A 23,818-nucleotide genomic window follows, 5' to 3' on the forward strand; every position below is an offset into this window, starting at 1 on the left:
CAAAAGACCTTTCGAATAGGATAGATTCGGCGTGGTGGATAATGCCTGTTGCTTCAAATTGAAACAACCAAAACAACTTTACTTATAGGAAGAAAAAAAAAACCATGACAGAGACCCAAGGTCTCAGAAACGATATATAAACTGCCCCCAAGGATATATAAATCAAATGCAGAAGAATAAAATAAAATAACTTCTTGTAAAATGAAATTAATAAAAATAAACTGAAAGAAGAAACACCCCCCCCCACCACCACCACCCCTAGTTAGCAAGGCTAGGCTTAACGTTCCAAGGGTGGGAGAGAATCAGCTATTAAGCCGCTCAAAATTAACACTTTCAAAGCAAAAATTAAAGATCAACAAGCGAGAAGATTAAGAAGTAATGAGACAAACAGAAAGTTGGGTGGCAGAAACAGACACAGCTAGCTAAAACCTTAGGAATTAAAACAAAGCTTGTCGGAGCTCCATCCACACGCGGCTGAATCGCCGCCCAACCCAACCGGAAGCTCCGGTCCTATATCACACAGCCAGATCTGCCAAAACAGTTTACCGCCCACCAAATGCCCTCTGGAAAAGACAATCATGCTAGGAAAAGAGGAAGACCCAACAAGAGATGGACCAACTCTATAAAGGAAGCCACAGCCCTCAGTTTGCAAGACCTGAGCAAGGCTGTCAAAGATAGGATATTTTGGAGGACATTGATTCATAGGGTCGCCATGAGTCGGAAGCGACTTGATGGTACTCAACACACACAAATGCCCTCTGAAACAAAGCAGTTTTACACAAACATGACAGTTATTGTTAGTATTACAGCAACCACAGTAAGGTAGGTCAATATAAGTACACCCATATTGCAGTTTGAATGTACACACGGGAAACGGTGGCTTCATGAGTCATGTTACAACTCCGGTGAGCACCCTGAGGCATCAGTTTGGAAGGAGTAACCCTCAGACCAGGCCTGGTCTGAGGGTTGCAGAGATATTGCAGTTCAGGTTCCAGACCATGGCAATAAAGTGAATATTGTAATAAAGCAAGTCACAAATGAATTTTTTGCTTTCTCAGTGCATATAAACGTTATGTTTACACTATACTGTAGTCTATTAAGTGTGCAATAGCATTATGTCTAAAAAATGTACTATAATCATAATGAAAAAGTTCAAAATATTGCGAGAGTTACCAAAATGTCACACAGAGACATGAAGTGAGCACATGCTCCCAATAGACATGCTCGAAAATGCAATATCTGCGAAGCGCAATAAAGCAGGGCATGCCTGAACAACAGTCAGTGAGTGAACAGAGATCTCCTTACTTCCCTTAAGTTTCATAGACAGAATTAACTCTAGAATTGCACACATATAACCCCCTGCAGCGATCGTCCCTTGTTGCAAACCTCTGTTAAATCAACAAGCTTCCAGACAGACTGTTCTTTCCGTATTTGTGAAAACAGAAACAAAAGGGAACAGAACTCTTCTCCCCCCCCCAACAAGCCCTCTAGCCCCTCTTCACCATCCACGCTCACACATGAGCCCGTCCACACTGTGTCATCCTCTATCTATCCACAGGTCAGAGACGGGCTTTGTCTCCTCGATTTTTCATTGTGCCGTGCGCAGCGAGGCACGTTTGATCTGCCTGATGAAAAGTCACCGCGTTCCCTTTTTTAATAATGCATCATTGTCAAGGGCCTTCTCGCACCTCGTGAGGTGAGGGGTAATCTGGACAAGGCTGAATTTGACATGCTGGCAATAAACAAACGGAAAATCCGCACACGAAAAACGTCAAGCACAACTTTGCACAAGTTCGGATTGACAAGACCTTCAGGTTGGGGGAAGGAATAAGATCAGGGGATCAGATTCCCCTAGTATACATTATATAACCCACTGCTGTGCAGAACTGAAAATTGTTAAGACGAGGACAATATTGAATTCAGGGGCTTAGAAGTGACCCTATAATTTTAACCACTGATGCTTAAATGGCAATCCGTAGCCTACCAGTGGTCTACAATGTGCATTCAAGTTTAACATTTGAGATACTTCCATCAGAGCTCAAACAGAGGAGATTAAAATCTGTGCCTCATTCCCTTCATAAAAGGTGGACTGAAGGCTCACAGAGCCTCTGTTTGCCTCAGGGCCGTGCAGACAAAAAAAAACCCCTATGACATTAACCCAGTGTTTTAAAGAAAAACGGATGGTTTTCAGAGGATACATCTTTTCTCCTGACAAAGCAGGAAGCTCTGCTTGGAAAAGGGGGATAGAATGGTGGTTGAAGGGTTCGATACCATCTCCCTTCCCAGCATGGCCCGGGACACATGGAGGCTGCGGGCAACAGCACTTTTGAGCATTTGCAGAGCAACCCTCAGAAGTAAGTCCCGTTGCTCCCTAGTAAGCGTGCTCTGGATTGCAGCCATAGAGTATAAAGGGGATTGAGCTTTAATCCAAACAGTTTGGAAGCGTTCTCTTGCATGGCAGCTATAAAAAATGCCTTCTGTAGAAAAACCAGCAAGCCAGAACAGAGGGTTGCAATACCATACCGTTTAAGAATCCCTGAATCACCTGAGTTCAACGTGATAAATGGGCGACACAGGGAAAGGGTACTCTGAGCCAGCGTGGGGTAGTGGTTAAGAGCGTTGGACTCTAATCTGGAGAACCAGGTTTGATTCCCCACTCCTCCGCATGAAGCCTGCTGGGTGACCTTGGGGCTAGTCAGCATTCACTAGCAACTCTCTCAGCCCCACGTACCTCACAAGGTGTCTGTTGTGGGGAGAGACGGGAAGGTGATTGTAAACCAGTTTGAGATTCCTTAAAGGCAGAGAAAACGGGGTATAAAAACCAACTCTTCTTCTTGCAACTATTTCCAAGGACAAAATAGCAGGTACACGGGACTCAAATTATGACTAGGGCATTGTGTGGGGATGCTGGGGGGCTTCAGCCTTTCCCTATACATGGAACTTCAGCTCAAAACCAACTGGCTTCCCCTCCATTGGCTGATGTTCCCAGAGAGAAATTGATAAGCACTTTTTTTTGGGGGGGGGGAGTCTGTTAACAGCATAGAGGTATGTGAGTTTGTTGGCTTCAGTTGCTGGAACAGGGGGAGAGGTAACCCCCTACCCATGCACAATGGCCCAACAGGGGATCTGCACAGCCACCATTTCCCTTCAGAAAAAGGAAAGAGTGATCCACAGATCTTCCAACCGTCTCGTTTAATCTGGCTTTTAGATGAGATTAAAAATCAAATGTTTGGCTGAAATTCTTCTAGCGAAGGGCTGGACATGTGAGAGCCCACTGCCTATTTTCAGGCTGACCGGCAAAAGGCTTATGGATTTTTGCATCAGCAGGGGAAGAAGCCGGGAGACCCAGTCCCCAGTCCGAGATGGCACTGCCCTCCAGTGAACAAACGCCACTGTAAACATCGAGCCTCACTTTGTTTCCTGACCAGGGAGGAAAATATGCTGAGGCACTAGCAAACTGGGGCAACGTGTGGAGGTGAAGGAGGGCAGGGGATTGGACTCTAAACTTCTCTCAAAGCAAACACAGCTGGGGCAGGGAAGGAAGAGACTGGGGATTTTGTGAGTGTGCCTTTCAAACCACTAAATTAAATACTGCGGAAGGGGACAGTTTGGTGAGCTGTATGTTTGCGCCCAGCAAGCTTTAGACCCAGCAAGTTCGAGAAGGAGAGCATGCCCGGGTCACACGCCAGAGGTTACATACACTGAGGGAGCCACACAAAGCACAACCCCCTGCAGGACCCATGGGGGGAAATGGGTGGGGAAGGCAGAAGCACGCCGCGCGCTTTGAGCCACCCGATCACAGCCTTTGCCGGATTTCAGCTGAGTCAGGCCAGTGACTAAGCAGTTCTGTCGCACAGGGGAGGCAATTGGTGGGAGCAAATGTACTTACATTTCATTCAAACCCAGTTCGTCTCCTTTCTCCCACCGTGCCTCCACGCAGAGGTGTTCCAGGATGAATGGCTCAAGGGCCTCTTTTCGCACTCGGCGCAAAGAGAGAGCCGAGGCAGGCAGGCAGGCGTCGCATCAGCTCCCTTTGACACATTTTAAATTCACACTTCACACCTTCTTTCTGTTCTCCCTCTTACCCCTCCCTCCCCAAACCCTTGATTAATTAAAAAGAAAACATGCAAAAGCGAGATGCCAGCTTTTTAAAATAAGCACAAGCCCAAAGCTTCACCTCTTTCAAAACCTCCTCCTCCTCCAGGACTCAGTAGACAAACTGCTGAAATGCACCAGCTTGTGAAAGTCCCAAATAAGGGCCAAAGTACATGTTCTGGGGTCCAGGGGGTCAACCAATGGACACTGATGCCATTTGGGAGAAGAATTTGGCCATTTAAAGATGCAGCGAGGACCAGAACTTTATCCTAACCCCAGTGCACATGACTGTCACATCTGTACACACCATAAGAGCCTAAACCTACCACAGATTATTCTCATTCCGTAACTTACCTTTTACCCCCCACCCCCGGGGGCCCATCTTTTTTTCAAGATAGCCTTATATTGTACAAAAGTTATATGATGTTCATTCCATGATTGTACCACAGTCTATCCTTCCAAGGAATCATTACACCACAGGTGCCCCACTCAAAGAGATGTCCACTTGCCCCATACCACTCATCCCAGATACTCATAAGAACATAAGAAGAGCCATGCTCGATCAGACCAAGACCCATCAAGTCCAGAAGTCTGTTCACATGGTGGCCAACCAGGTGCCTCTAGGAAGCCCCCAAACAAGACTACCGCGGCAGCATTATCCTGCCTGTGTTCCACAGCACCTAATATAGTAGGCATGCTCCTCTGATCCTGGAGAGAATGGGTATGCATCATGACTAGTATCCATTTTGACTAGTGGCCATGAATACCCTTCTCCTCCATGAACATGTCCACTCCCCTCTTAAAGCCTTCCACGTTGACAGCCATCAGCACATCCTGGGGCAGGGGGTTCCACAATTTAACTCCTACAGTTATTCTTACCCCCCAGTTTGTTCAGGTACCCTTCCACCACATCCTCATAACAAATGATCTTCACACTGGCCACAGCCACAAGGTCTCTCCATGACACATCTCAAAGGCTCAGGGTTTTGTGGGCATCTGTTTGCACATTCACATTCAAGAGGAATCCATCCCAAACTTTGACATAAAACGTTGGCACTTACTGGTCGTCACCAACTTTCTTTACCCACGCCATGTCTCTCTCCGACTGACTTGTTGCGAGATCCTATGATAAATTAAGATAAACCTGGTTAGAATGGCTGGAAGAGGGTACAGAGGAAAGAGTGAACACAAGACCCCCACCCCAGTTCTATAGGTGGAGGACCCCAAGTCCTGTGAGAAGGAAGACTGGTTCTAAAAAGGGAATGTGTGATACAAACTGAGGTGGTATACAAATTTACATGGACTTTGAGGTCACATTAGTGGCTCCATTTGGTAAAGGCTCATCCTCCTACTAAACTCAGATGTGAACTTCTTGTCTGTGGCGCTTTTCACACATGCCGAATAATGCACTTTCAATCCACTTTCAATGCACTTTGAAGCTGGATTCTGCTCCTTGCTCAATGCTGATTTTTTAATCCGACCTTTAAAATGACTATTCACGGTCCCGATGCAAGAGGAGAAAGTCAAACAAATCCCCCCCCCTCTCCTGCTCCTTCGTTTGCATAGCTAAGCTGCAGCCGGGATTCTGCATGCTTCCTTCAGTGAATGCTTTGATGCGGGGGCGGAGCAAATACAAAAGGTCATGTTAAAGGGGCTCTTAAGAAATGCGAAGCAGGTATGCCCCGGCTTTGCAGTGACGTTTGGAATGACGGTTCAGTGTGAAGAAATCAAAAAAATATGCGGGGCACTTCAGCTTGGAACGCGCTGTTAATTACCAAGCCTGTGTGAAATGGCAATTTGGTCCATCGAAGTCAGTATTGTCTACTCAGACCTGCAGCAGCTCTCCAGGGTCTCAGGCGGGGGTCTTTCACATCACCTACTTACCTAGTCCTTTTAACTGGAGATGCTGGGGATTGAACTTGGGGCCTTCTGCATGCCAAGCAGATGCCTCTAAATTGCATTGAAAGTGCATTATTCAGCACGTGTGAAAACACCCTATATGACCCCCAGGAAGCAAAGGTATCCAGTACTAGCTCAGGGATCTAAGTTAAAACTGTCTACCACAAGCCTTTCATTGATCAAACTGCAGATTATGATGTGCCATAAACCAAGAAGTGATGCATTGCAGAAATAAGGCTGTCTATCCGTAAATGAATATATTAATGTATTAAAATATGTATATCCTGCCTTTCTTCATGGCTCAAAGTGGATGACAAATAATAATTAAAATTATCACAATTTAAAACCTACAAAATAAAACCAAGAGATGCCTACAGTTTGTACCCCATTAAAAGCCCTCCCCAATAACACAGCCTTGCAGCGCCTCCTGAAACGTTTTAAAGGCGGAGCCCCGATCAGCACCCTCAGGGAGTTTGTTCCACAAAGTGAGAGCCGCAGTTGAAAAGGCGCAGGCACTAGCTGATGCCAGGCAGGCTACCTTCAGTGGCAGAGAAGAAGAAGAAAAGTTGGTTCTTATACTCCAATTTTCTCTACCTTTAAGGAGTCTCAACGGAGGGAAGGCAGCACGGTATAGCCTGATCTCGTCAGGTCTCGGAAGCTAAGCAGGGTCAGCCCTGGTTAATATTTGGATGGGAGACCACCAAGGAAGACCAGGGTTGCTGTGCAGAGGACGGCACTGGCAAACCACCTCTGTTAGTCTCTTGCCATGAAAACCCCATCAGGGGTTGCTATTAAGTCGGCTGTGACTTGACAGCACTTCACACACACACACACAAGGAGTCTCAAACTGGCTTTTAAAAAAGACAAAACCTATCAGACCAGTTTACCAGAGGAGAGAGTGGGATAAGTGTACACACCATCTCATGGCTTCCAACCCTCATGTCTCCAGTTTATTCAAGCCAAGACTTTTTTTCAGTTCAGATATTTTTCCTTCTAATGGCGATCCAAAGCAGCTGACAATATTGTTCTCCCTCTGCCATTTTATCCTCACATCCTCCACCCAGTGAGGTCGGTTAGACCGAGAGAGAGGAAGTGGCCCCAAGATGGCCTGGCGAGTTTCCATGGCAAAATGGGGATTTCGAACTTGGGACTCCCATATCATGTGGTCAAAGCACCAGTCAGCCACATGTCTGTGATCATGTGTTAGACACAAGAGGACACCTGGCTCTTCCATGGTTATCAACTCAGTGACCGGAGAGCTTGTTTCTTTATTACTGTTGCATATTTCCAGCAGCAGTGTGTGCTCGAATTACTGCTGGGTCGCTTCAGCCATGTACTCATGAACAAGGCAGGTCACACATTATATCCCCAATGCAACGAGGAGGAGGAGGAGGAAGAGGAAGAGGAAGGAGGAGGAGGGGGAAGAGGAGGAAGAGGAGGAGTTGCTTTTTTATGCCGACTTTCTCTACCCATTAAGGAAGAATCAAACTGGCTTACAATCACCTTCCCTTCCCCACAACAGACACCCTGTGAGGTAGCTGGAGGTGAGAGAGCTGTGATTAGCCCAAGGTCACCCTGCTGGCTTCATGTGAAGGAGTGGGGAAGCAAACCGGGTTCTCCAGATTAGAGTCCACCGCTCCAAACCACCGCTCTTAACCACTACATCACTCTGTCTGAGTACACCAGAACATATTCCACAGTGGCAATCTCAACTACGTGAACCAGATTTGAGATGCACAATTTTTAAAAAAAAAATTTTTTTCCATCACCTGCTCAAAACCTTCTCAATCCCAGTCAGCTCTTTTGCTCTCAGGAGACCATTCCAATCTTTTCTGCCTCCACTACACATTAATTTGCTGGAAATGTGTTGCCTTTTTTAGTCTTCCTCACAAAGAGCCTCATAGAAATCCGAAACCTGGAGAGAGATTGCTCCATAATTTAACACCTTTAAGTGTTAGCTAAAAATCATTCTAATTTTCAACCTAATTTTGTCCATGGTGAAGTGGTAGCAGAAAGTTCCTGCATACGTACAAATCAGAACAATGCCTTGTGTTTTAAAGTGTTTTTATAAACATTATTTCGTTGTTATTTATCTTTCAGCCTAACTCCCCTTCCCTCCACTGTAATTAGAGTTTCAGACGAGGATCTGGGATACCCAAGTCTGAATCCCCCACTCTGCCATGGATAGGGTTGCCAACCTCCAGGTACTAGCTGGAGATCTCCCGCTATTATACCTGAACTCCAGCTGATAGAGATCAGTTCACCTGGAGAAAATGGCCGCTTGGGCAACTGGACTCTATGGCATTGAAGTCCCTCTCCTCCCCAAACCCCGCCCTCCTCAGGCTCTGCCCCAAAAACTTCCAAGTATTTCCCAACCCGGAGCTGGCAACCCTAGCCATGGAAGCTTGCTGGGTGACCTTGGGCCAGTCACCCAGCCTAACCTACCTTACAGGGTTGCTGTTGTGAGGATAAAATAGAGGAGCAGAGAATGTCGGCTGCTTTGGGTCCCCACTGATGGAGAATAACTGCGTATAAATATCTATAACAAATATTACAGAGATGGTTTCCTGTGCTTATTTTAAACAGTCTGCCTGGTGTCTTTTATACAATCACTTGTACACCATTTTACTTGCTGAAATCACAATGTAAGATGAGGCAAAATGACCTAGAAGAAAACAAAGAAAGTGAATCTCAAGTGCTAAACTGAGGCCTATTGTCTATCCTTGCTGCCTGTGGAATCTTGCATCTGCCACAAAGACCAGGTGGTTTCGTTTTAAATAAATAAATAATAAATAATTTTGCAAATCGGCTATTTTTAAAAAGCACTCTGCAATTCAGATAGTTCAGGAGAGTGAGACTAAACAATACGTTCTTTCAAACACAGCATTCATTTTATTCAAATTAATGATAGCTACTTTTGATTCAGCGCTCTGTGCAATATAGACAGACTAATACAAGGAAGGAGCCCCGTGGCACAGAGTGGTCAGCTGCAGTACTGCAGTCTAAGCTCTGCTCACGACCTGAGTTCGATCTCGACGGTTTCAGGTAGCCGGCTCAAGGCTGACTCAGCCTTCCATCCTTTCGAGGTCGGTCAAATGAGTACCCAGCTTGCTGGGGGTAAAGGGACGATGACTGGGGAAGGCAACAGCAAACCACCCTGTAAACACAGTCTGCCTAGTAAACGTCGGGATGTGACGTCACCCCATGGGTCAGGAATGACCCGGTGCTTGCACAGGGGACCTTTACCTTTTTTTTACTAATACAAGGAAGACCTGGCTTTAAATCTCTGTTCAACCATGGTCTTTCACGCATGGCTGTTTCACTCGCCGTCACACTCCTCCAACGACTTCGGGTCTTTCTTTGGATTATGCATGCAGTTTCCGACCGCCAGAGGTCGTCTCGCTCTCCCCCTGCGTTTTCCCGCATTTTCCCCGCGTTTTGAGGGACCTGTTTTATCTCGAATTTGAAAACGAGGGCAAACACGGGGGGAGAGTGAGGCAACCTCTGATGGTGTAACCAGGAAGGAGGCCCAGAAAGAGGTATTGAGGTTATGCCAATTCTCTGTCCCTCCCTTAGTAGCTTGTGGTTGGAACTTCTATTATTTATTCCCTACTGTCGACCTGTTTTTGGCATGGCTTCATACACAAACAACATTCTGTTTGCATAAATGAATTTCCCCATAGGCCCTACAGTTGACCGGCCACGCCAAGAGCCAGCTTTAGAACATACCTGAGCCTTTGTACAAGATTATATATATATATATATATATATATATATATATATATATATATATATATATATATATATATATATATATATATATATATATATATATATATATATTTAATCCTTTTTTTTCGCTTTTCGTTTTAGATTTACACATGTATTTTTCTTTTATTCTTTCTTTTCTTTTTCTTTTCTTTTCTTCTCTTTTTCTCTCCTTGGTATTATTAATATTGAATATATTGGATAAGGGGAAAGTACAATATGAAATAGGGTGACTTATAAATGAATTAGAATGCATGGATGCAAAGGAGATTTTAGATATTTTAGAGAGGGAGGAAGACGGTGGGGAAGTCAATTATTTTTGATTGTATTTTGAAAACATACATCTAATAATTTTATGAATTTTTAATGGTCATTTTTATTGATATAGAGGGTGTATGTCTAAATGTAATGTTGGTTAGTATTGAAAAATAATAAAAATATATTTTTTTAAAAAATAGAACATACCTGAGCCCGAGTTTCATGCAACTGCTTGACTTCCGCCTGCAGTCTCTCGCATTCCGCCTTCAACTGCTCCTCCCGGTGCTGTGAATTCTGCATTTCCTGCCGCGTATCCTCCAGTTCCGCTTCCAGCCTGTGCACTTCCAAGCCCTCTGCTTGTTCTAGGCCTCTGGGGTTCTGCCAGTTCATGGAGCGATCCAAGACTAGATGAGGACGGAGGGAAGACGTAAGACAATAGGGAAAGTGAAGGGAAGGGGAGCAGCTTGACAGAAGGGCCATAGCTCAGTTTGTAGAGCATCTGCTTGACATGCAGAATCATAGAGTTGGAAGGGACCACCAGGATCATCAAGTCCAACCCCCTGCACAACGCAGGAAATTCACAACTACCTCCCCCCACACACCCCTAGTGACCAGAAGATGGCCAAGGTGCCCTCCCTCTCATCATCTGCCTAAGGTCACAGAATCAGCATTGCTGACAAATGGCCATCTAACCTCTTCTTAAAAACCTCCAGGGAAGGAGAGCTTACCACCTCCCAAGGAAGCCTGTTCCACTGAGGAACCGCTCTAACTGTTAGAAAATTCTTCCTAATGTCTAGACAGAAACTCTTTAACCGTTGGTTCTGGTCCGGCCTTCTTGGGCAACAGAAAACAACTCGGCACCATCCTCTATATGACAGCCCCTCAAATACTTGAACATGGTTATCATATCCCCTCTCCGTCCTCTCCTCTTTAGGCTAAACATACCCAGCTCCTTCAACCTTTCCTCATAGGACTTGGTCTCTAGAAGGTCCCAGGTTCAATCCCCGGCATCTCCAGTTAAAGGGACTAGGCAAGTAGGTGATGTGAAAGACCTCTGCCTGAGACCCTGGAGAGCCACTGCCGGTCTGAGTAGACAATACTGACGTTGATGGACCAAAGGTCTGGTTCAGTATAAGGAAGCTTCATGTGTAGTGGCTATTCCAGAAGCCACACAGCAGCCATTTTGTGGACCCTCGCAATTTTTGCAATCACAAGGCAGTTTGGTTGTACGGTTGCCAACCTCCAGGTGGGGCCTGGAGCTCTACCACTATTACACTATCTCCAGACGACAGAGATCAGTTCCCCTGGAGGAAATGGCTGCTTTGGAGAGGAATCTATGGCATTGTGCACTGCTGAGTTCCCTCCCCACCTCCAAAATTTCCAGGTATTTCCCAAGCCAGAGCTGATAACCCTGTGGTAATAATCTGTGTCCTGTGGTAAAATGCTTTCTAGTACCATGTTCTGGAAACATATTACATGAAGGCTGAGGGAGTTGGGAATCTAGTCTTCTCCAGGAGGAGGTTGAGGGGGGCATGATTGCTCTCTTGAAGTCTCTGAAGGGCTGTCACTTAGAGGAGAGCAGGGAGCTGTTCCTGTTGGCAGCAGAGGACAGGACTCGCAATAATGGGTTTAAATGGCAGGCGGAAAGGTACCGGCTGGATACTAGGGGAAATTTTTTTACGGTTAAGAGTTGTTCGACAGTGGAATCAGTTACCTAGGGAGGTGGTGAGCTCCCCCTCCCTGGCAGTCTTTAAGCAGAGGCTGAACAAGCACTTGTGAGGGATGCTCTAGGCTGATCCTGCATTAAGAAGGGGGTTGGACTAGATGGCCTTCATGTCCCCTTCCAACTCTATGATTCTATGATTCCATGAAAGACAGCAGCACATGGTAAAACAGTCCATGATACCAGTAACCCAGTCAGATACAGAAAGGGTTACCATCAAGGTTGCCAACAGGCCTGGAGAAAAGTGTTCAATTCCTCTTACAGAGGCTTCATGGGATGCTATTTACCAGAAGGTGTTCACCTCTATGCCAAGACAAGCTTCAACTATCCATTTCCACACATTAACCCTCTATTAAAGGGACAGGGAGTTTTTGTTCGGGCCTGTTGGCTACCAGTTTTCACCTGGTCAGAATGCTAAAGGCCCAACCACATTCTTACCCTCTAGGCTACTGCTAGAATTAGATTATACGTAACTAGGGGGAAGGTGACTGAGCCATTTTTAGCTGAACGTGTGAACACAAACTGTTATAGCATATATATGAGCACTAAGGCATAATGTGGGGAGACTAAGGTGTACAGGTGTGCATCATGAATGCATGCACAGAGAGTAGCATGTGAATGTGATTGGCAGCATTTTTCAGGGTGTTTTCACTGGTGCTGCCCCCATGGTCCCTACAAGGAAGTAGAATCAATAAGTAAGCTCACAGGAGTGAGATCAGGGGCATTCAGATCAGAGGGTGTCACTGCTAAGATAGGTTTGGGCTAGGGTTCCCAGGTCCCTCTTCACAACCGGCGGGAGGTTTTGGGGGTGGAGCCTGAGAAGGGCGGGGTTTGGGAGGGGAGGGACTTCAATGCCATAGAGTCCAATGGCCAAAGCGGCCATTTTCTCCTGGGGAACTGATCTCTATCGGCTGGGGATCAGTTGTAATAGCGCGAGGTCTCCAGCTAGTACCTGGAGGTTGGCAACCCTAGTTTGGGCTCTGGCACCTCTCATCTGACAAACTACACAGCCCTTCTGACATCGGCGATCATGGCTCCACATCTCCTGGTGCATTTCAAATGTCCCACAAAGTGGTAACCTGCTGTCTTAGCTCATTAGGGAGTCTGCTAGCGTGAGTCTCTGGCAAAGTCAGAAAAATAGTTTTGCCGGGATAAGGACCTCGTACGAATCAGGACCTCGTACGAATAATTTCCCCTCAAAACAGATTCCTTTTTAAAAAATGTAAGGGTAAAAATTTCTCCTAGGAATAGGAGAATCGAATGGGTAATCGAAGAGGACTCCTTTTACAAGCTTTTGAAATCAAAACATTATTACACGCACAAAATCAAGGCACCGCATTGCCATCTACTGGCTGAAAAACAAGGTGCCTCAAACAAAATCTTTGCACTTTTCACATGCAGCAATTGACACACAGTTCAATGTGGTAGGCCTTTTATGCGCGGCTGTTTCCCTCACGGTCACCCCTTGTTGGGATATGCAAGTCTCCGCATCCATTCATGAGAGAGTTAACTCCTTCTGTGTTAGCCACTAGGGCGTCAAGTAAAGCAGTTGATTCTAAAAGAAGGAGTTTAATTGACGTTGTGATATATCTAGGTTCAGTTGTTGTTGTAGTTGTTGATTTAGCTTTTCCATAGTGTAGGACTTACATCTGGTATGTTAGTTAAGGAATCAATCTTTAAGTTTAAGCTAACATTAGCGTCCAGTATTATGTACTCTGCTAAATGTAATATATAGGAGCCCAGTGGCGCAGAGTGGTAAGCTGCAGTACTGCAGTCCAAGCTCTGCTCACGACCTGAGTTCAGTCCCGACAGAAGTTGGTTTCAGGTAGCCGGCTCAAGGTCGACTCAGCCTTCCATCCTTCTGAGGTTGGTAAAATGAGTACCCGGCTTGCTGGGGGTAAAGGGAAGACGACTGGGGAAGGCACTGGCAAACCACCCAGTAAACAAAGTCTGCTAGTAAACGTCGGGATGGGACGTCACCCCATGGGTCAGGAATGACCCGGTGCTTGCACAGGGGACCTTTACCTTTTATCTTCAAACGTAACGTATAATATCCAACACCCCTCCTATGGCTTCAGGTCTTTGTTTTGATTATGCATGCAGTTTCTGACCGTCAGAGGTTGCCTCGCTCTCCCCCTGCGTTTCCCAGAGTATTGCCCACGTTTTCAGAAACCAGTTTTATCTCAAATTTGAAAATGTGGGCAAAACGCGGGGAAACGCAGGGGGAGAGCGAGGCGACCTCTGACGGTCAGAAACAGCATGCATAATCAAGTGCCGCCTCGCAACGGGCCTTTTACCACTCAAACTGGGAGTTTGAGTGGTAACCGACCCCTTGCGATGTGGCGCTTCTGGGTGTAAACTGGAAGTGGCATGTCGCTGCGGGCATGTGCACGGGCACACGTTGCCAGCCGACCCTCAGCTGGTCGGCAGGCAGCCAGGTGGATTGGCGGGGGGTTGCCTGCCACCACTTGGCACTTGGCAACCCTAGGCCCTTCCAAGCTCATATCCAATGGCAAAACATGGAGAATACCCACATGCACACATTTGACAACATGGAGAATACCCACATGCACACATTTGACAACATCACGTGATGCAAACATCCTGGAAAAATCAGGGTTTGGGAGAGCACGGAGGAAGACCGACCCCCTTTCCCCAGACCAGAAAGCAAGAGAATCACCGTGGCCACCATGGAGAGAGAGGTACTGCACTTCCTGGGTTTGTAGTGGAGAGCTCATGCTCTGGAATGAGTTGCTGTCTCTCTGCCGCAGCTGCTGTTCCAGGCTATGGATCCGATTCAAATGGGTCTCAACCAGAGCTCTCTGCAGAGAGAGGAAGAAAGGAAGGGATGGAGAGAGAGGGAGAGCAAGAGAGGAGGAGGAGGAGAAGGAGGAGGAGGAGGAAGAGGAGAAGAAGGAGAGGAGGAGGAGGAGGAAGAGGTGGTTTTTATACCCTGCTTTTTCTCTACCTTTAAGGAGTCTCAAAGTGGCTTACAATTGCCTTCCCCCCGCCCAAATGGGCAGCTTGTGAGGTAGGTGAGGCTGAGTTTGGAGAGGACTGTGACTAGCCCAAGGTCACCCAACTGGCTTCGAGTGGAGGAGTGGGGAATCAAACCCGGTTCTCCAAGTTAGAGTCCACAGCTCTTAACCTCTTCACCACGCACAAGCCGGGCTGCCAAGAGCTACCCCCAACCCCTATACATAGATTCCCTCGGGTCATTTTCCCACCTAATCATCATGCCAAATCATTTGCTGTTATAGCATGAATAAGTTAACAGCTGTTTGTTTTGATGTGATACCTGCATTCCCCCCCTCCCCAAATCATACTCCAGGCTTAGTTTCAGTGGTTAGCTATGCTGGTCTGTAGTAGAAGAGTTAGATTTGAGTCCAGTAGCACCCTAGAGACCAACAAGATTTTCAGGGTATCAGTTTTCAAGAGTCAAAGCTCCCTTGGTCAGATGAAGCCAGACCCCCTCCCCACTTCGGCAGCCCTATGATACAGAGAGAAAGTGGGAGGGGAAGCAGCCTTTAACTTTGCTACCTTCCTGCTTAAGAGGCCCCAAAACTCCCAGGCCAGCCTCTAGGGTTGCCAACCTCCAGGTGGTGGCTGGAGATCTCCAGCTATTACAACTGATCTCCAGGCGACAGAGATCAGTTCCCCTGGAGAAATAGGCCACTTTGGCAATTTGACCCTATGGCATTATAGCTCCACTGAAGTCCCTCTCCTCCCCAAACTCTTTCTTCCTCAGGCTTCACCCCCAAAATTTCCAGGTTTTTTCCAACCCAAAGCTGGCAACCCTACCAAACTCCCTCTTCTTCGGACATCTTTGTTCCCACACTCTGGTATGATTCTGAGTTCTGGATTCTTGAAACAAGGTTATTAGCTTTTTACCCCCTTTGAAACTTTGTATTCAACTTAAAATATATTACAAAAGTAACTACAGAAAATCATTATAATATTTACATTATTATTATTATAATTCCAAGCAACTTCCAATTTTTACTTAAAACAATACATTTTAATGAGTTGCAGAACTTATAAAAATATTGGACAGTTCTTGGGACTGAGAATCATAAAATGGTTCTCAGTTCTTTAAAAACGTTCACTTCTTTATTTTCCTCTCTCTTGACTGGACTATCTCAGTCAGCTGAGATACTTTTGCTGTTTGCCGTATCTTTTGCACCCAGGACTTTAGATGTAATTATCTAGTGTCAGGTTGTGTGTGGGATGGTGCTCCAAACGGTCACCGAAAACAGAGACCAGCTTCAGCTAAAAAGCCACACCACAGCCAAGGTAGGTGCAAACGTGGCTGTCTTCTTTGATGTTATAGATGTGTGCGAAAAGATACATGGAAAGGAGGGCACCTTGCACAAGAAGCCTGGGTGGAACTCACCATCTGTCCCAGCTCTGACTCAAGGTCAGTTTTCTCCACGCACAGCTTCTCATAGGCTTGGATCATTTCTGCCAGCTGCTCTTCCCTCTCCTTGCTTTTCTGCAGCTGGGAAGAAGAGGGAAATCAGAGTGTGAGAGAGAGCCATTTCTCCCCATCCAAAACACAGTTCTTCGGTCTTCTTGTTGCGTCTGGGCACACAGGATTTGCAGGTTTTGTTCACAATACAAAAAACCTGACAAACCTGTTTATCAAAAGTAAAGGCAGGATGAGGGTATACATGACATGCCCCCCCAGGTCCACTCTGGTGGGGGGGGGGAGCTCTCCTCTATATCCACCCAAACTTAATGCTCCAACCTAAAATTCCAAAACAGTTGTGGTTTCTTTCAGGTTTCTGGAAATGTATATAATGTATAGAGCTGCTTTGATCAAGCAAACACATCAAGTTAGACTTTGAGAAGGTCAGGAAGAAGGAATCATTTTCAAGAACACTGCCGCTGTTTTGTAAATTCTTGGAACCAAAAGGTACGGATACAAATTTTTAAAACCCAGATCTAATCTTGTTTTGACACTGTTCCCAGGGAGGGGAGGGGGGTGGATCCGTGCTACTATACAACCCTAAGCTGTGTTACTGCAGTCTAAGCACATGGAAATCAATGAGCATAGACTGGAATAACTCGGAACAGGGAAGCAGGAACTTACCTATCAGGAAACACAGCATTATAAACAGGATATCCAGACTGATCCAAAAATCGGACCTTTTGAGCCGACATGCAGGCATTACTCACAGGCCCTCAACAGTGCCACTGATGGTTCAGTGTACACAAAATTATTAAAAATATTGTTTAAAATTACATTCAGGCTATGAGTATAAAGTATATATAAAACATAAATGAATTCCGTGTTTAGACTTGGGTCCCGTCCCCAAGATATCTCATTATGTATATGCAAAAAAATGGCAAAATGCGGTCTGGATAAGGGATACTCAACCTGTAGCAGGTTTTCATTCTACTATTTTAGCTTATGCTCAGATAAAAATTTGGTTGTGTCGCAAAATGTGCCCCAAATCCCTGTTGGATACGAAGCAACGTCAGCCTTTTCTTCTATTTAAAGATTTTCACTTTAAAAAAGGAACACTTCCGTAAGAACTGGGTTTGTTTGTTTTTAAGATTTTTTTAAAAAAAAGTTAAGAAATTTCTAAGATCTCACCAAAAGGTTCTTAATTGTTTGGGAGCAGGGAAGCAAGGACTTACCTATCAGGAAACACAGCATTATAAACAGGAAGTTCCTGAGGTCAGAAAGCCGCTGCTGGCCAAGTGGCTAAATCTGACAACCAGCTGTTTCTATTACATCCCAAGTCAGAGAAAGACCACCTGTGATCTACCTGGACCGTCTGCTGTTTTGTACATCAACTTAGGTCATTTATGCATGGGTACCTGAACTCATGTTCACCCCCTGTCTGACTCGGATATCCCTTGGAATTATGCACGTATTTTCCTTCCATGAGAAATGAGCTCGCTGCCAGCCCTAGCAATGCCCGGCTCTTCCCATTGTTAATCTGACTTTTCCCTCTAACCTGAGCTCAGCCCGGCTCAAATTGCTGTGCAGATGGTAAAGAATGAAAACAGCCAATTACGAAGCAGCATGTAATAGGGTTGCCAACCTCCAGGTAGTAGCTGGAGATCTCCTGCTATTACAACTGATCTCCAGCCGATAGAGATCAGTTCACCTGGAGAAAATGGCCATTTTGGCAATTGGACTCTATGGCATTGAAGTCCCTCCCCTCCCCAAACCCCGCCCTCCTCAGACTCTGCCCCAAAAATCTCCCGCCGGTGGTGACGAGGCTTGGATTTCTCCCCCCCACACACTTCTTTTAGATTGCTCCATTTTTGTTTTTCGTTCTTAAAATGCTTTTTAATGAGGCAGTTGGGGTTTTTTTTGGGGGGGTAGTTATCTTTCACAGTGAGCACTGCGAAGTAAGCCAATTACAAAGCAGCATGTAAAGGGGCGGGGCTTGATTTGAGCCTGGGAGGCTGCCGGTGCAGAAATTCCCAAAAGGAAATTGTAAGTCCAGCGAGCTACGAACCTCAGGTAAAACGCCCATGCATAAATGACCTTAGACATCTATATTCAGTAAGAAATATCTCATAATTCAACAGGGGAAGTTCTGTGGAGGGCTGCTCTACAAGCCGCCTGAAGTAAACTGGCTCTGTTGGTTTTCCTGGGGTTCCAAAGACGAAGAAGCGAGGGGGAAAGTGTTTTAGGATTCCCGGGAACTGCCTGCAACAGCAGCTGCATAAATATTACACACATCTCCAAACACCACCACAATCCTGAACAGCAAAACAAGAACTGACAAGCAACAGAGTCAACAGCCAAAAACTAAAGCAGCCGAAACCATCAGCAGCTGGTAGGAAATACAAGTCCCAAAAGCACCAAAGGGCGGTCAAAGATGAACTTCCTAAGCAGGGAGTTCCACAGGTTTGGTGCCACAACTGAAAAGGCCCTGTCCCATCCACTAAATTGATGGGCTGCAAGGAAAGTGACATTCTGAGGAACATTTTAGTATATGGGTGGGCGGAGATGGGAGAAGGCGGTTTCCTATATCCTGGGCAGAGGTTGCTTAGGTCTTTACTGATCCAAAGTAGCACTTTGAATTGGTGCAATGTGCCCTACTACGGACAAAAACCCACAAGCTACGATAGCGGCTTCACAGCCCCTTCCAGGCACACTGCGAAACCCCACTCACCTCCCGCTGGAATTGATTCAACTGTTGCTGGAGATTGGCTTTCTCGCTCTTCAGAAGGGAGGTCTCCTTGGAGTCGTAGACGGAGAAGATGCGCTCATCCCCAAACTCACTGATCAGTGGGAACTGCAGGCCCAGAACATAAGGGAAACAGAACGCAACCATTTATTTTGATGAATGATGAAAAGGTATAACCCCCGCCTTCTGGAAACACTTGTGCAAAGTGAGCACGCAACAGTACATCAGCATATGAAACTAGAAAAGTCCAGATCTCAAATACCAGCTAGTCAAGATACTGATACAGAATATTTTAAAATACAATCACAGAGGTTGATCTGGTACGTCCCATAACACTAACGGGCTGGATCCAACCTGTTTTTCTACTAGTGAAAAAGGTAGGGTTGCCAGGTCCCTCTTTGCCACTGGCGGGAGGTTTTTGGGGCGGAGCCTGAGGAGGGCGGGGTTTGGGGAGGGACTTCAATGCCATAGAGTCCAATGGCCAAAGCAGCCATTTTCTCCAGGTGAACTGATCTCTATCGGCGGGAGATCAGTTGTACTAGCAGGACATCTCCAGCTAGTACCTGGAGGTTGGCAACCTTAGAAAAAAGGCCCACCCAAAAGGCTCTGCTACTGACCATGGTGAGAGCCAGCGTGGTGTAGTGGTTAAGAGAGGTGGATTCGAATGTGGAGAATCCCATATCCGGACTGATCTAAAACCAGACCCTTCGAGCTGGCAGATCCGTGCTGCCTACTTTCAACGTTTCCTCTCACTTAAAAAATAAAATACAGTGTTTACTGCATCATAAGTGGAGACTGAACGCCTGCCGTTATTAGTTTGTTGTTGCTCTTGTTAAACAGCTGACATAGGTATTCTGGCGAGATAGTTACACCTTTGCTTTCTGATGGTTCAATGTCCACCAATTTAAAATATTGTTTAAAATTACATTCAAACTATGTGTATAAAGCATATAGAAAACATAAATGAATGTGGGTCCCATCCCCAACATATCTCATTATATATATGCAAAAATTCCAAAATATTCCAATATATGGAAAGATCTGAAATACGGACCACTTCTGGTCCCAAGCAGTCCAGATAAGGGATACGCAGGCTGTATCACTTGCTTTTACTGCATGATCACAGAATCGTAGCGTTGGAAGGGACCACCAGAGTCATCTAGTCCAACCCCCTGCACAATGCAGGAAATTCCGACCTACCTCCCCCCCCCCACACCCCCAGCTTCATGCCCAGAAGATGGCCAAGGTGCCCTCCCTCTCATGATCTGCCTAAGGGTCTTATCCCCTCTAATCCAATTCCTGCATTGTCTATAGTATACCTTTTTCTTAGTTTGTTGTTTGCAATGTTCTCTACTTCTAAAATCCTAGTCCTATTGCATTATTCATTTTATGCTGTCTGATTACACTGTTTATATCACGGGTCCCCAACATGGTGCCCTTGGGTGCCATGGTGCCCGCCGACAACTGTTCTGGCACCCACCAAGTGTTTTTAGGAAATGAGTGGAGCCAGTTAGGGCTTTTGCCCAGCAATTATTCTGATTGACTATTGGTAGGGTTGCCAGCTCCGGGTTGGGAAATACCTGGAGATTTTGACGGTGGAGCCTGAGGAGGGCAGGTTTGGAGAGGGGAGGGACTTCAATGCCATAGAGTCCAATTGCCAAAGCGGCCGTTTTTTCCAGGCGAACTGATCTCTGTTGCCTGGAGATCCGTTGTAATAGCAGATCTCCAGCCACCACCTGAAGGTTATAACAAAAACAACAGCACGAGGGCTCTATATGAATGACAATTTACTGTGTGAAAATATCTATAACATGCAAATATGCATATGGAAGCGTCCAAGAGTTTTGTATTTTCACCATACAAAAAGCTATGAGCAGGTAAGACCATTTGACAATGAACATAACATAGGTAAATTCACCATAACAAATAACAAAAAAAAGGTTGTTTCACCATACACTTCCAACAAGAAAACGACGACAACAAATTCTTCCACAACAGCAAATAACAAGACGACACCTCTAGATTGGTAATCGTTTCGCTTGAATCGGTGTCGTCTTGTTATTTGCTGTTGTGGAAGAATTTGTTGTCGTCGTTTTCTTGTTGGAAGTGTATGGTGAAACAACCTTTTTTTGTTATTTGTTATGGTGAATTTACCTATGTTATGTTCATTGTCAAATGGTCTTACCTGCTCATAGCTTTTTGTATGGTGAAAATACAAAACTCTTGGACGCTTCCATATGCATATTTGCATGTTATAGATATTTTCACACAGTAAATTGTCATTCATATAGAGCCCTCGTGCTGTTGTTTTTGTTATAGCCAAACTTTTCAGCATAGGTTATGGTTTAGGTAGGACCACCTGAAGGTTGGCAACCCTAACTATTGGAGATTTGATAGGCTGTGCCGATTTGTTTACATGTTGCTTTGGCAGCAGCTGCCAGCACAGTGCAAGGATCTACACTGTGTTGCTTTAGTGGAAGAATTTTCCTCAGTGGAACAGGCTTCCTCGAGAGGTGGTGAGCTCTCCTTCCCCGAAGGTTTTTAAGAAGAGGCTAGATGGCCATCTGTCAGCAGTGCTGATTCTTTGACCTTAAGCAGATGATGAGAGGGTGGACATCTGGGCCATCTTCTGGGCATGGAGTAGGGGTCACTGGGGGTGTGGGGGGAGGTAGTTGTGAATTTCCTGCATTGTGCAGGGGGTTGGACTAGATGACCCTGGCGGTCCCTTCCAGCTCTATGATTCTATGATTCTATAATTCTAAGTGAAGCTGCGGCAGTCATTTTATGGCAGCCATTTCGTTGCCGCGCCCACTATGCCATGCCAGAATTTCAAACGTGCCTGCAGGCTCAAAAAGGTTGGTTTATCTCCTGTAATTCACCTTGACTCTCCGCAAGAAAGGCAGACAATAAATAAAGTAAATAATAAAATAAATCTTGACACCTTGAGTGGTCACTTGTACCGCTTATTGGGTTGGGCGGGCTCTCCCCACTGACCGGTACCAGGACCAGCCTTCTTAAGTAAGAACCTCCAGACCTAGGGTTGCCAGGTCCCTCTTTGCCACCGGTGGGAGGTTTTGGGGGCGGAGCCTGAGGAGGACATGGTTTGGGGAGGGGCTTCAATGCCATAGAGTCCAATTACCAAAGAGGCCATTTTCTCCAGGTGAACTGATCCCTATCGGCTGGAGATAAGTTGTAACAGCAGGAGATCTCCTGCTAATACCTGGAGGTTTGAAGAAGACAAAAACAGCACAAATTTCCAATGCAATTAAATACATTAAGTGCAAAAAGGTGTACAGTGAAAACACATACAACAAACAATACACAAAATACAAAGGATCAAAAAGATAAGGTAAGTACTAAATGTTGTTGCTTATCAATGACTTGACAATTTCTTTTACAGAGTTCAAACTTCCAGGTAAGTGCAATTGTCCAAAGGTTTTGAGGACATATGAACAACTAGAAAAAATACCTGGAGGTTGGCAACCCTATCCGGACCATGCATGCCCACAGGCCGCCGCTCACCTTGATTTCATACATCTTCAGCTTCCGCTTGAGGCAGGCGTTCTCCCGCTCCAGCCCGGTCAGGCGGTTCTTGATGTCATCGTAGGCCGTGATGAGAGCGAAGTGGGAGGCAGAGCACATCTCGCTGGAGAGGTCCGTGTTGGGGCTGTCCAGCCACTCGTCGTCCTGGACCAAGCCATCTTGGGTAAGGATGCTGATGTCATCCTCAAACATGGAGTCCATGGCACGGTCTGGAACGGGAGGGCATTTAGGAAGAAAGGCCAGCGCATGGCAACCTCCGGCTGTCAAATCAAATCAAATCAAATCTTATTTCGATACAGTATCAGCTCTGAATAAAAATCAAAGTTTGGTACCTCCGGCTGTCAAGATAGGACACGGAACGTGGGAGTGGGGAAGGAGGGGGAAATTAGTGTTAAGAGGGGTGCCTTCATATATTAACACTAGGGTTGCCAGGTCCCTCTTCACTACCGGTGGGAGGTTTTGGGGGTGGAGCCTGAGGAGGGTGGGGTTTGGGGAGGGGAGGGACTTAAATGCCATAGAGTCCAATTGCCAAAGCAGCTATTTTCTCCAGGTGAACTGATCTCTATCAGCTGGAGATCAGTTGTAATAGATCTCCAGCTATAACCTGGAGGTTGGCAGCCCTAATGAACACTCCAGTCACTTCCTCCATCCTGCCCTTAATTAAGGACACCTTTACTCAAATTCAAATTGAAATGTATTAATATGGTTGACTGACCAATCACAGGACACCTTTACCATCGGTGGCAAAGAGGGGCCTGGCAACCCTATCCATAGCAGAGTGGAGATTCAAGCCTAGGTCTCCCAGATCATACTCTAATCACTATACCACACTGGTCCTCCGATCTACTCATAACAATACCATGGTTTTTGCTCAGGCACAAATCCAGTATCCTAATCCCAAACAACTGCAGAAAGGGCTCGGGGACAGGAGCACAAAAACAGATTGGATAAATTGTTTAAGGCACCGTTTTCCAAAGTCTAATAAATTAAACATTTTCCCCTCCCCCCCAGAAATAACATTGGGAGATACACTTCATACTTCCACCAAAAAGGATCTGTTATTCTACAATTCTCCCAGCTTCATCATCTGCATTGACCTATCCCTTCTCTTTTGTTCAACGGTTGTATGATGGTAATGCTGATCTATATTCAAGGACTCCCCCCCCTCTGTTTTTGTTTCTGCATGAGTCACTGATCTGGGCATACCTTTCAAGTGCAAAGAGAGTAAACCCAGAACAGTGACTCATACAGAGTTATGCAAGAGGCAGCCTCCTCTGAGTAATTGGGTAATTCTTCTGCATTAGAAACAACCGAATGATACAACTGCACCTGACACAGAGATGCAGCAGAATTAGCAGCCCCTGGCAGAGGCCGATTT

At 45.9% G+C, this 23,818-nt stretch overlaps 1 protein-coding gene across 1 annotated transcript in view; it reads right to left on the reverse strand.

Annotated features, from left to right (window-relative positions):
* The window catches only part of TBKBP1 (TBK1 binding protein 1), a 62,059-nt gene extending 39,365 nt beyond the window's left edge, over window positions 1–22,694 (reverse strand). The window contains exons 1-6 of the mRNA XM_056863584.1: window positions 22,420–22,694; window positions 18,883–19,005; window positions 16,137–16,241; window positions 14,424–14,565; window positions 10,228–10,424; window positions 5,157–5,218 (exon numbers count right to left, since the gene is read on the reverse strand). Of these exons, the coding sequence (XP_056719562.1) occupies window positions 5,157–5,218; window positions 10,228–10,424; window positions 14,424–14,565; window positions 16,137–16,241; window positions 18,883–19,005; window positions 22,420–22,641 (851 nt within the window). The 5' untranslated portion in view covers window positions 22,642–22,694. The remainder of the gene's footprint in view (window positions 1–5,156; window positions 5,219–10,227; window positions 10,425–14,423; window positions 14,566–16,136; window positions 16,242–18,882; window positions 19,006–22,419) is intronic.
* Between the last annotated feature and the right edge of the window lie 1,124 nt (window positions 22,695–23,818).

This window comes from Euleptes europaea, chromosome 18, assembly GCF_029931775.1.
Source record: "Euleptes europaea isolate rEulEur1 chromosome 18, rEulEur1.hap1, whole genome shotgun sequence".
NCBI lineage: Eukaryota > Metazoa > Chordata > Lepidosauria > Squamata > Sphaerodactylidae > Euleptes > Euleptes europaea.